The 13,675-nt window shown below is 44.0% G+C and overlaps 1 protein-coding gene across 5 annotated transcripts in view; it reads left to right on the top strand.

Annotated features, from left to right (window-relative positions):
* Positions 1-13,288, top strand: part of LOC118224190 (drebrin-like) — a 39,930-nt gene extending 26,642 nt beyond the window's left edge. Inside the window, exons 4-15 of one of the 5 annotated variants that reach the window (XM_035411452.1) lie at positions 3,258-3,347; positions 3,581-3,727; positions 3,897-3,974; positions 4,410-4,561; positions 5,395-5,449; positions 5,771-5,821; positions 6,887-7,001; positions 7,798-7,920; positions 9,261-9,377; positions 9,769-10,142; positions 10,812-10,917; positions 11,350-13,288. In XM_035411452.1, coding sequence (XP_035267343.1) covers positions 3,258-3,347; positions 3,581-3,727; positions 3,897-3,974; positions 4,410-4,561; positions 5,395-5,449; positions 5,771-5,821; positions 6,887-7,001; positions 7,798-7,920; positions 9,261-9,377; positions 9,769-10,142; positions 10,812-10,917; positions 11,350-11,417 — 1,476 coding nt within the window. In that variant the 3' untranslated portion in view covers positions 11,418-13,288. Of the gene's footprint in view, positions 1-3,257; positions 3,348-3,580; positions 3,728-3,896; positions 3,975-4,409; positions 4,562-5,394; positions 5,450-5,770; positions 5,858-6,886; positions 7,002-7,797; positions 7,921-9,260; positions 9,378-9,768; positions 10,143-10,811; positions 10,918-11,349 lie in introns of all 5 variants that reach the window. The other 4 variants (XM_035411450.1, XM_035411451.1, XM_035411455.1 and 1 more) reach the window with 4 other exon arrangements.
* The last annotated feature ends 387 nt before the right edge of the window (positions 13,289-13,675 follow it).

Here is a 13,675-nt window from a genome sequence, read left to right as displayed (position 1 = left end):
GTGGGTCTTCAAACGGTTGGACAAGATCTTATAGCCTGTACAAAGAAGAGCGGAGTGACAGCTTACCAGAAATTCACCCGCCTCCAAGCACTCCAGAAGAATCTCATAGAAGTCCCCTCTTATGTGTCCCCAAAAACTGTTATGAAAAGGTCTGCTGGCACTCCATATATACCTGGGGCATGATCTGCTGCCATTTGCTGCATAGCAACAGTGAGCTCCTGCACTGTGAACGGTGCATCGAGTTCTGCTTTCTCTACCTCTGTCAATGTGGGGAGGCCCTGATGGAGCTCCCCCATCAACATGACCTCACTAGCTTCAGCTGTACATAGCAGTGAGTAAAAGTCCACTGCAGCCTCCCTGATCTCATCTAGGATCTGATGTAAAATCCCCTTCTGGAAGTCAGAGACAATGCATTTGTTGCTTTTGCCCTTCCTGTCACTCCAAATAAAAGAGAAAAAAACTTGGGGCATCCGTCTCCCTTGACAGGGAAAATGTAGCTCTTACAAGCTCTAACCCCCTTTGTTTTCTCATGCAAAAAGGAGCCAAGATCTCTCTGCAACTCCTGCAACTGATTATTCAGTCCCACCTGATTTTGACCCGACTACTCATCCTCAACCTCCCTAATACTCTTTTCCATATTGGCAATCTTGCTTCTTTTTTCCAGCGATGAAAACGCTGCATTGTGCTGACAAAAAGTTTTTAGTTTTGTCTTCTCTCCACTCCCTAGGGGATTCAAAACTTCTCTTTTCACTCTCCACCTATCCAAAAAGTCTGAAAATGCAGTGCAAATGGAGACATCTCATAATAGCTGTACATTAAATTTACAGTACGATGCTTTCTAGGGACCTTTTGTAAGTGAAACCTGTGCCATGACCAGAAAATGACACGTGGTCTGAAAATGACACTGAAAAAATACCCACCAGTACCGTCCTGTTGTACTGCAGTGGAATATACACCTGGTCCAGCCTGGCCACAATGACCCACGGCCCAACCATTCTCAACTGAGTGTACCAAGTGTCCTGTTTGGATACTAAATCTCCCGGACATCTAAAAGATCAAACTACTTTAGAAGATCACTCAAAACCCTCACTGACCTTAAATGGGGCTCTACTCCATTCCTATCTAAATTAAAATCTTCCGTGCAATTCCCGTCTCCCCCCCACAATCAAAATCTGTCTTGAAGGATTTGTAGCAGCTCCTGCCTTAACTGAGCAAAACATTCCTCCCTGGCCTGACCATCATTTGGAGCATACATACTTATTAATGTTTTGTTTGTTGCTGCACAAATGCCTGTACAATCAGCAGACAGCCTTGGCACACTTCTTTTGGGGCATACATTGATACTTACTGCCACCTCTGGACTAAAATTTTCACCATGGCTCAGTGCATGTACCCCTTTCTACCAGACCCCCCAATCCACTTCAATACTTTTGTCAGAATGTGTTTTTTTGAAGGAATAAAATGTCAACTTTCTTTTGCTGCACTAGCTCTGACAGAAGACCTTTTCAAATGGTCTCTGGTGACATTAATGTTAAGCGAGCCTATTCATCATGATGAAAAAAGGAAACAGATAGCCAGAAGCCCCAGAAAAAAAAAACTTAAGAAAAAAGTGCATTATGCTAGACCTACCCATTTCTTCTTATGACACTTTATTCTGTGCTACTGTCACCCACTTCCTAAGACTAAACCTCCCTTTAGGAGACAGAGTATGCAAATTGCCCTTTTTACATAATGATTTTACTGATCTTAAAAACTTAGTCCCATCTGGAAAATAATATGATACAACAATACAACTGACTTTCCTTAGCCGTATTCATCGAACCATCTCCCATTTGGCTCAGTGTCATCTCAGATTCTGAGGGAGAATCAGACATGCCGCCGACATCTTCTTCCATCAGCCCCTCTTCCACCTGCTCCACCAGCTCTACACCACCCAATTCCATTTCCCCCACTCTCAGGCCCCTCCCCCAGGGCCACTGAAAGTGCACCCCCTGCTTCCGTCCTCTTCTCGATCCCTGATAATATCTGCTTCGCCACTTTTGAAACCTAAATATCCTTACTCAAAACACTCTTTTCTCTTTCCTTAGTGTGTTTACATTACGTTTTGAGCCTCTGTTCACTGACCTTTTGGGTTTTCCCCCGTCCTGAACCAGACGCTAATGCCACTCCTGGAGTGTCCCCTTCCCCTGACTCCTCGCTCACCCCTGTTGACATATTCCCCGCCGCCTGTTCGCCCCTGCCATTATCCGCCTCCGCGGCGCCTTCCCCCATTTCCCTTCTCTGCCTCACTTCTTGCAAATCTCCGCCATTATCCCCTTACTGTTGCTGGGTTTTGTGTGGGCAAGCAAACCTTTTTTGCTCAATATTCCCACACTTTGAACAGCGCAAACTGTCAGTTGATGCAAACACCACAACTGAACTTTCTCCATGTCTACAGCGAAAAGTCACGTCAAAGATCTGATCAGCCTTATTTAAAAACATGACAACTTGTCTTCTAAAAGACAACACAAGCTTCACTGCACTACTTTTACAACCCAATAGAATCATTTTCAATGAGCTGGTGCTGGTCCAAACATTGCCAAGTCCCTTTCAATCACTTCATTCTTTATAACTGGAGGCACGTGAGAAACAGCTACTTTATTCGCTGGTGCTGAAAGCAGGGATATTGTCTTTTCACTCAGATGCCACTCTCTATGATCGAAGCAACTAAGGTCTCCTTCTTGAAGAAAACTACTACTACTTTATTCAGCCTAGAAGCGGAGTAGATCTGCTCACAACCCACCTGCTCCCCGGCTGCTAAAAATACATCCTCTATTGATTCACTGCTGTCCGGAACGAACCTGAACCCAATGCCGGAGGGACTGCATTTCCCCCTCCGAGTGAGAGACCATCCCAATCTACCCCTCCCTTCTTACCTCGCCAGAACCCCTACACCCCAAAACTCCTAATACCCCACCACCCTAACACCAGTCAGTTGTACATAGGGAGAGACAATTGTGTATAGAGAGTATATCAGCGAGACAGAAAGAGAGAGAGAGATTGTACAGCTACCCTACATACAAAAAGTCAAAAAGAAGTCAAAATAGGACTTGAAGGGCAGAGTGATGGGGAGAGAGTGAGGGCAAGAGAGAGAGAGAGATTGTTATCAACCTATTTATCTATCATTGATCTGTTGTGTTTCTTGTTGCGGTTGTTCTGTTGCTATGCAATGACCTATTTAAGCTATATACATTTGTTTCCTGTTTCTGTCTCTTTAGGTGGGTGAAGATGTCCCTGATGCCAGAAAGTGTGCCTGTGCTAGCCATGTGGCCACAATCGCTGAATTCTTCCAGGTCAGTCTCCCAGAGGTAAAAGGTCAAACACTTTCTCCTAATTGTGAAGTAAGCTGAACCAAAAACAATCTGGAATTATATTGTTTTCTTCCCTGTCCTCTCCTGTCCTCTCTTATTCTTTCCTCTCTACTTCTCTCCACACTGCACTACACCCACATAAGCTCCTCTTCTCCCTGCCTTTCAGCTGTTACTTGTGGGACTGCACCTGCATGCCCTTTCTGTGAGTTACTTCCTGCTTTCCTTTGTAGGGGGTGGATATTGTGGTCAATGCCAGCAGCGTGGAGGACATTGACCCGGTCGCTATTGGACAGAGACTGACCAATGGGACAGTCCCGGTGGCAAGCCCAGTCCTGAGCCGACTGCTAACCAGAGATGAGGAGGGGATGGAGACTGTGGTGGGTGTGTGTGTGTGTGAGTGTGCATGTGTGCATGTGTGTGTGTGTGTGTGTGTGTGTGTGTGTGTGTGTATGTGTATACATGCGTGTGAGGCATTTACTGTATTTGCTGGGTGGTTATTTTATTAAAGATGTGACATTGCATGTCTTTTATTGTTGCATCATGCAGGGTACCAGCTACCAGAAGACCAATGCAGAGATGGAGCTGAAGAAGCTGAACAGGGAGGAATTCTGGGAAAAGGCCAAGGTACGGACCCCACGAGCGCCGGGCTCTGGGCGGGGCTGACCTCAGGGCACTTGCTGGTGGCGCTGTGTATGAAACACCACATCGGCATGTTTGCGTGTTCCAGTGTGGGCAGAGCTGTTTCACAGTCCAAAGCAGCCTGCCTTATGTGGGGCAGTTTTGTAGGAGCGTTGTGGGGAGAAATTTGTGGCTGTGTGGGGTAGTATTAGTTCTGTGAGTGCAGTGTGGGGCATTTTTGGGTGCTGTAGGGTAGTCTGGGTGTTTGAACTGTATCTGGATGAAATCCAGGGATGGATGAGGGATCTTTCAGAGAGTCTGTAGTTCTGTTTCAAGTAAAGCCAGTGGTATAAACACATTGCCGGGTGAGTGAGTGGTAGGTATGTCCATTAAGAACAGATAGTTTAATGGTGGCGTTCCCTGTTATGGTGATGTGCCCAGCGTGAGGAGGAGCTGCGGAAGGAGGAGGAGAGGAGGAGGGCGGCGGAGGAGAGGCAGCGGTTCGAGGAGGAGCGAATGGCGCTGGAACGGCAGGAGCAGGAGGAGAGGGAGAGGAGATACCGCGAGAGGGAGCGACAGATCGAGGAGCACAGGTGAGCCTCTGCTGCACCTCGTCCGCTACAGGATCCCCAACCCGCCCATTCCAGCAGCCCAGCTCATCCCAAACTCTAACCTGTTGCACCGCACCCACTTTGACATTACCCCCTGCCCATCCACACCCCTTTTCCCCCACTGAATAAAGCAGCCCTAATCTCACTCCAGTTCCTCCCAAAACTGATGCCCTGACCACACCCCCAGCCTGCCCAATTCAGCTATCTCCAACCCCTCTCCAAAGTGGGCTGGCCTTCCAACAGCTGTTCATTGCTTCATTCAAGTCATAGGTTTTTTTTTGCATTAACCCTCCTGTTATGTTGCGGGTCAAATTGACCCTTTTTAAAGTTTGAAAATCTAGGAAAAATACTTAAAATTATTTTTCAGTATGAAACTTCTTCTACTGGCCTTAATTAGTGTAATCAACATTTTAAATGAAAATGGTTCATTTCATGTATTTGCAAACCCCCCCTGTATGGGGATTGACCCGGGAACATTTTTGCTGTACCTAAAAAATGAACAGAACAGGAGGGTTAATCTTTAAGATAACATTTTAGACTCTTTTAAAATTTACTAAAATCATGGAGAATAACAAAATACGTTACTAAACAGTACAATATCATATGAAAAAGAAGTTCTGAAATTCCTCACATATGCTGTGAAATATAATTGAAAATATAATTTATCTTTTAAATTTGTAATCTGCAGAAATTTTATGGATGTCTAAAAATTTCAAGTTTTGACACTTGTCAGCTACTGGGATAGGAACTCACCTGTCCAGCTGTGCTAGCTGTAAACCAGCTTTATCCTGTGACCCTGGCTGTGTTTCACACAGGAGGAAGCTGCTGGCACAGGAGGAAGAGGCGGCTCAGGGGAGGCTGAAGGCCCATGTAAGAGGATGCCCATTTCACGGTTCACTCGGTGACATCTTGAGTTGCGGTTCAGCCGAAATTCCGCCATAAGGCTCCTTAAATCTAGCAGAAGTCCTTCCTGGGAACTGCACCAGTGGCTTTATTTGTTCTGTGTATTTGTGAATTTGTATGATACGTAAGGACATGAGCACATTTTGAAGGTATCTTTATTGTTTTCTGTGTGATATTGCAGTAATGCAGTAATGTAATGTAAGTGGCATGGAACTACACCGAAAGTGTGTTTATGCTGCCCCCGCTGGTACGGACTGGTTATTGTCATGCTGCTGCTTTCTCTGATAGGCAGAGGGGACCCAGGAGGGCAATCCAGAGAAGAGGGAGTCAGAGGTGGAGGTGGGTCATTCTGCCATTTTCCTGCAAGAGTGCGCTGTAAGTGCTCGCCTCATACACCCACTTTGTTTTTGCATATTGTGCTACTGTGAAAGATTGGGGACTCCATTCCCAGAGGGCTGTATTCTGTTTAAACTTAAAGGTCCAGGAAACTGAAATCTGTGAATTCTTTGCTGATGTGTTGTTTTAATAATTTTTTTTGCATTCACAAATGGCCCAGATATATTTTAAACATAATTTTTTTCAAAAAACATAGAAAAGCCTGTGCTGAGATTGGCATGCTTTTCCCTTTGGCTAAATGCCAGGTTTTCCATGAACAGGGTTAACTGGGTACAATGTACGTCACTAAAAAGCTACGACCAGTGAAATCCTTTCTATTTGTAATATGTAATTAATGCTCTTGCCACTTTTGTGCGGGCAGGCTAAGTTGGAAAGTATTGCACCATCTCTGGATTCAGTAAAACCAATACGCTTTGTTCTTTTCCAGAAAATGAAGGGACCCACAAGAAATGGGTTTCATTTCTGGAATCCCACGGGCACTGCAATATTACAATAACCCCAACAGTTAATATTTGTAGTGTCCATTTTCACGAGGAGGACTTCACCAAATGTTTACAAAAAATGATGTGGCTTTGCTTAAAAGCTAGCGCTGGTACGTGGTGCAGTGCCTTCCCTCCATGCAGCTCCCTCCTAAATGTTGCTGCTATTGAAAGAAAGAACTGAACTAAATATTAAAAAGACAATCAATTGTCGCTTCTGGGGAATATAACCACAAATTGAATCCAGCTTCCTGGACCTTTAAATATTTATTTTGTACAAACATATACTTCATCTAGAATTTTAACTACTAGCTCATGTGTCCCTAAATAAAACATTTTACTGTGAGGGAGTTGAAACCTTTGTCATTGAAACATTTGATGCATTAGGTTGTTAAGTTTAAATGGTTTTGTGTGTGTGTGTGTGTGTGTGTGTACGTGTGTGTGTATGTGCATTTGTATATGCTTGTATGTGTGCATATGTGTATGTATGCGTGTTTGCATGTGTTTGCATGTGTGTGTGTGTGTCTAGGCAGCGGCATTCATCATTGGCCAGAGGAGGAATAATCCACGGGATTTCTTCAGACAGAGAGAGAGAGCGATGGCCTGCAGCTTTGACAGCTCCTCTGTCAACTTCCACAGGACAGGTATGAGAGAGAGAGAGAGAGAGAGAGAGGGTGGGAGAGAGGGAGAGAGAGAGAGAGGGAGAGAGAGAGAGAGGGTGGGAGGGAGGGAGAGAGAGAGAGAAAGAGGGAGGGAGGAAGAGAGAAAGCGCTGTGTGAGTGTGAATGTGTGTTTGAAGAGACAATATTATGGAGGGCCTCTCTGATTTCACTCTGCTCTTTTCTTTTTCTTTGACGTGTCCTGTCGACTTCCTGTTCGCTTCATTTTCTCGTATTTTTTCCCCTCTCGTTTCTGAAAATATCTCCTCTGCCAACCTTCTGCGCATCACCTCTCTCCATCTCTGTCTCTCTTCCTCCCACTTCCCCGAACCACCTGGTTTCTGTGTGCATCACACCTACATGTGTTGGCGTGGGTCATATTTCACACCTCTGTGCATTGGCGTTGGTCTATTTCACACCTCAATACATTTGTGTGGATGTATGTCACTATTCCATACATTGGTGTGGGTGTATATCACTATTCCATACATTGGTGTGGGTGTATGTCACTATTCCATTCATTGCTGTGGGTGTATGCTGCGTCTCCATACGTTGGTGTGGGTGTATGTCACTATTCCATTCATTGCTGTGGGTGTATGGTGCGTCTCACTACATTGATGTGGGTGTGTCACTACTCCATACATTGCTGTGGGTGTATGCTGCGTCTCCATACGTTGGTGTGGGTGTATGTCACACCTCCATACATTGGTGTGGGTGTATGCTGCGTCTCCCTACATTGGTGTGGGTGTGTCCCGTCCTGGGCTGGTCCTGTGTGCTGTAGGCCGGTTGGACAGCCCCTTCTTGAAGACGCAGCACAGTCTTCCTGAGCCCAGCTGGCCCCCCTACCGCCCCCCACAGGCATCTTACAGTGTGCCCCATATCAGACTGCACGCAAGTTCATCTGGTAGGTACTGGACTGTCCTCTGCTGGCTGGAGAGCAGAACTGCATAAAAGCATATTGAGTGGACAATATTGCTTGCATGTTCTCCAATGACCTCATATATCTCTCTCTGTCTGTCTGTCTGTCTCTCTCTCTCTCTCTCTTTCTCTCTCTATCTCTGTCTTTCTCTAAACTTCTACTTGAGCAGTTTAGAAGTTTTTGCTGAGTCATTGCAGCTGGTTTATGGACATCTATGTACAGGAAAAAAATGAGCAACCAAATAAAAGAAGCACAGAACAAGAAAATGAGATATTATAGCATGTAGCTCAAATATTCATAACCAGCTGCTCTTCACACATTGAACATAAGGTGTCATATATGCACCGCCAAATGTCAAAGTTTCTCGAATCACCTGTCAGCATATAAATCTCTAATCCTATTCCGTAATTGAACGTGCTTTAGCTTCACGGTTGTGTCAGATCTGAATCCAGGCACTCCTGAAGCCTCTTTCTGCTCAAAGCTGATCGTAGGCTAGTTGCTCCTTCTCTCTAATTCAGGCTAGCGAATGCGACATGATTGCCCGTAGCAGCTCCAGCTGAAAGCTATTCTCCCTTTGCAAGAAACTCCTTTTGTACCTGGCAAAAAAACACACAGGCCTCCTTGGCCAACTGCAGATATTTCCCAAATGTCGTTTGATTTCTGACTGTATGAGTGCGTCCTCTTTTACCTTCTGGACTCAACTTTCTTCTTTCAGAAAGTTTTGAAGTGTTTTGTTATTTTGTTATTTCGTTGTTTTTTATCCCTGTTTTTGTCTTGTTCCTTAGTCTGGAATGGCAATTCAGGAATATAACCCCATCTCATCTCTGCATCGTCCTTAATCTTCTTGGGAGGGTACATGCCAGTGCACTAAAATATGTACAGTCAGACACCTCAGAAAGTCAATCAGGACCTAGTGACATTGCTTCTCAGCAGTAAAACACACTCAATGTTTTTGGGGTTTTTTTTGCTGGGAAATATATGAAAAAGCGGTTATGTTGATGTTGCACAAAGTCTTCGTCAGACCCTGCTACTCTGTCCAATAATGAGCACTGTAGGATATATAGACAATCTCATTAAAGTATACTGATTTAGCTAAAGTCATGAAGAAAGAGGTGATACCTTAATGAATGGTTGCCATGACAGCTCTCTGCACATCACTACCTGCATCCGTAGGCAGTGTCATAAATTATGTGGTGCGTGTGTCAGATTATGCTTGTGTGTGTGTGTGTGTGTGTGTGTGTGTGCATGTGCATTTGTACGTGTGTGTGTGTCTATGCATGCATGTGTGCATATCTAATTCATGTCCCCTGCTGTGTTCGCTCCAGTCGATGATGCTCATGGGGACTCAGAGTGCGGCAGGGGGACCATCCTTTCTGCATCCATCCCCAAAATCATCACCACACCCATCCCGGAGGAGAGCGAGGACGGTGGGCGAGACGAGGGTAAGGGTAAGGCTGTGCTCCACCCCAACCTGGCAGGGGCATAGGGAGACACTGTGTTCTCGAGCAAAGGTATAGGGAACCGTAGTGTGAGTACACCAGCACTGCGACCCTCTCAAGTCTAACTGTAACCTTCCTGCATGTAGTGACACTGTGCTTTGGATAAGATCCTCAAGGAAGATGTTCATCTTTAAACTGTGGTGTTATCTTTACGTGCAGCCATGTGTGTAGATATGGAAAGCATAAACGCGGTAGCGAAGATAGCATTTATTCATACTATACATAATCTGAACAGCACTGCACTCACTGGGGAACACACTGTCCTGATGGAAGCTCTGATTCGTGCTGCCGTCGCATTCCCGTTGCCATAGTGACTTTGCGTTGCTTCCCACAGCCACTGACCTGCAGGACCCACCCCCTCCTCAGAGTATGACCCCCCAATCCAGGGTCCCCTACAATCCGACCCCCTCAGAACCCTCCAAGCCACAAGAGATGGATGACCCGCTTGACCTATGGGAGACGACGTTTGACGACGCACAGCCCCACCCCCACGCCCGGCCCCAGCCTCTCCTTAGCTTCGACGAGTTCCCAGAGGGGCTGGTAGATGAGGACGACCCTTCCAGCCTGGTGGATGTTGGCGGACCCCACCAGATGACCCTCAGCTACCAGCATGCACTGCAGCGTGCTTCTGGATCTGACAGCCAGGAACTAGATGACGGACATCTGCTCCTCACCAATGGGGACAGCCTGCTTAAAGAAGGAGCACAGGTTCAAAGTTTAAAAACCAATTTGAAATGTAAAGCTGGTGGCAGAGCTTTCAGCTTTATGTCTCCCAAGCTTTGTAAGGGCCTTCCCCAGATGAAACAAGAAGAAACTTACTGACAACTTACAGTACTTATTAACAGTGCTACACCAAAACAAAACAAAAATACACCCGCACTGTGTATCACCTTCAGTGCTGGGGTTGTTTTCATTTCAATTCAAGAAATTAATTTTAAAATGGCCATACTTTTCTATGGATTTTTAAATTAAATTGGATCAAATTTCAATGAAAGTAGTTTATTGACTGAACTGTAATGAAACTGAAGTGACCCTAACTGGTAGTCCTATGCCTGATATAGCCTGCTACAGACAAACTGAGCACTATTCCAATGTGATTTACATTGGCTGCCTGTAATGGCCCACATAAAATAAATAAAATTGCAAAAGCATGGCTCTTTCTCTGCCGCTAGATGGCACTCCAATGCAGTGAACCGTGAAAGCAATATTGACAGCGCTTTCAGATGTGGCTACAGAAGCAAGTACAAGGGTGCTAGCGTACCATACCGCTTTAAAACCACAGGGCATCTCGTACCACTGCATTCTTGTTGAGTTCCTGAAGTGTGTTAGCAGGAAACTAACGGTTGTTTCCGTGCGTGTGTGCGCGTGTGTGTGCAGGCCAGCGAAGGCTACTTCAGCCAGTCGCAGGAGGAGGAGTTTGCCCAATCAGAAGAGTGCTCTTCAAAGGAGACCCCGATGCCAGTGTTGTATAACAAACCTCCAGGTGAGGCCTACGTGTGATCCGCTCACAAAGTGGCAGCTGGACCCGTACCCTTGAAGGGGGTGCAGCTGGGGACAGCTGAAAGCCTCTGCATTTTTTACTTCATAAAAATACTTCAATACTTCAAACATTATACTGTTATCACTGTACGTGATAAAACACACGCTGTCGAAAGTGTATAAAGTGATCATTTCTGAATCATTTTATTGTAAATCTGTTTAGTAAAATAACAACATTAAAAGTAAATAAATAGGAGAGCATAGAATATAAATTCCACAAACTACAATTCTGTTCCTATGTTTTTTTGTTTTGTTTTTTTATCGGAAGGAATTATGGAGGTTGTCGTCCTGTAATATCTCTTCTTTCTTCGGTTCTTCGGATCCCCTGCCACTCAATAATGCCTAATATTGCCCTGTGTTCACATATGCCCCGCAGAGATTGACATCACCTGCTGGGACGCAGACCCTGTGATGGAGGAGGAAGAGTATGGGGCAGAGGAATGAAGAGGGAGGGCCACCTGCTGAAACACAAAAATGTTACAAAAATGTAATAATGTAATAATGTAATAATGTCTTGCATACAAAAAGAACCTATGAAACAATCAAAATAGTAGATTATATCCAGGTTAGTGTTAAAGATGCCAGTTTAGCTCTTTTTGTCTTTGTATCGTGTGCTGAGTGCGTTACGGACTTGCTCCCCTTGCAGACTGCTACACGTTCCCCACCAGACCTGGGCCAAATACCTTTTTGAAGTGCTTGGATTTATTAGCACCGGGAAAATTACAAAACAATACAGATCCCTTGGTGTTTTCAACAAAACGTGTCACTTACCAAAATGAACAGTCATAAGAAGAAAGCATTTTAATATGTGACGTTTAAAAAAAAAAAATAAAACCTTTAGGACCTTTACTAGGGTCTAAGAGGTTGAAGTATTTCAAATAATTATTTTGCCCAGGTCTGTTTGCTAGCAATGGCACGGAACCTATCCCAAACCTGGGACATTTAACAAAATCCAGCATGTCTTAATGGAACCCAGCACATGCTCAGTAGCTGCTTAACAGTTTTTGTCTGTCCTGTTGAGAGGAGGGAGACCTGCTGTCACACCCCCCCTTCCCAACACCCCTTCTTATTTTCGGGTTTTGGACACAGCAATTAATGAGGAATGATATTCAGTTAATAGGTGTCAGTATCTAGCTCTGCAATAAATTAGATGTGGATGTGTGCGTGTGTGCGTGTGTGTGTGTGTGCGTGCGTCTATGTGTGTGCGTGTATGTGTGAGGGAGTTCGGGTAGGTTAGGTTTGTATTGTGTTTATGCATGTGTCTAAGACTGAGTGTGTGCTATTGGTTATGGTCCTCATATATCTTTACATACAGCATTAGAATTTTTGGCCAAAAAAACTGTAGATTAAATTGGTATATCAGAGATTTGTAAATGCATTTAGTAAAATATACTAGAATGACTATGTTTTCAAAAAGGAACCAGAAAGAGAGAGCGAGGAAAAAAAAGACTTTGATAAAAAATAAAAATAATAATAATACATCTTTATATATATATAGATACATGTTACTCTGAAATCAGCATGGGCTATATTTTGATCAGAGGTTTAAGCTGAAAAATAGTTTTCATCACTCCTGGCAGAATGAAGAAGCTTAATGCCGTTTCCATTTTTTAATAAAATACTCTCGCTCTCCCAGCTCCACACATTAGAGCAAAAAATAAAATTAAAAATGTAATACCACTGTTTCCATCTTTTATGAGGAGACATATTTTTTGCAGTTTTATGTCAGTGCAATGTGAAACTCTAACGAAAAGGAACTTTGCTGAAAGGGGGGGGGGGGGGGGGGGGGCTTTAATTAAAGGCACTTTAATATTTTTAAAAAATGGGGTGGAGCTGAGTAAGCAATAAAAGAAACAATCCTTGTGGTGTGAATAATGATTATATATTTAGTAGTAGTATTGCTGATGCCATTTGTAATTGCTACCTACCTGTCCTGTGTGTTGCCATGCATACATAAGGTAACTGGGGATTTTCAGTATTGAGAGAGGTGAGGGCGGGGTCAATAAGCTCTCACAATCAATGAGTTTCTTTAACATTAACCTGTGACCCGACGGCATTTTCATTTTCTCTCTCATTCACCGTTAAACTCCATTTTGTTTATTTCATTCCTCTCCCCAGGATACACCCTCCAAGATTTCTGCTTTCTTCCGTTCTTGTTCCTTTCTTACATAATGCTCATCTTTTTTCCATCCAGTTTTCATATACCTAGTTTCTGAATAAAGAAAGAAAGAAAGAAAGCACAAGCCTTTTTCTGTGACATGGTAAGACCGTTCTGTAAGAGCTGGTGTACATTAATAAAGGATTCTCAAACCTTCCAGGCAGTGCTGGGTGGCTCATTCTCAGAATTAAATTGTTGACCTTTGACCTTTGCATCACTTGTCCATCTTCACTGGGTTTAAAAGTCCCTTAGATATGCTCTGAAGAATCCTTGTGAAAATGGACCGACACTTGGATAATAAATATCATTTACCAAATAATGCACAGCTGAAAATGAAAAAATTCACAATTATAAGAGAAGACAATTACAGAAATAGAATTAACTTGTTGTCTTGTATCTATCCACATCAGACCTGTGTCACAGGCTAATTTCAACCCTCATGAGACCAGTGAAATTCCAACAGATTACTGACAATTTAAAAAGAAACATCCATTTTCATCAACATTCAAAGTAAAATTCTTCTCTTTGAATGTGCATTTAAATG

Source organism: Anguilla anguilla, chromosome 3, assembly GCF_013347855.1.
Source record: "Anguilla anguilla isolate fAngAng1 chromosome 3, fAngAng1.pri, whole genome shotgun sequence".
Classification (NCBI taxonomy): domain Eukaryota; kingdom Metazoa; phylum Chordata; class Actinopteri; order Anguilliformes; family Anguillidae; genus Anguilla; species Anguilla anguilla.
This window is presented reverse-complemented; position numbering and strand designations above follow the sequence as displayed.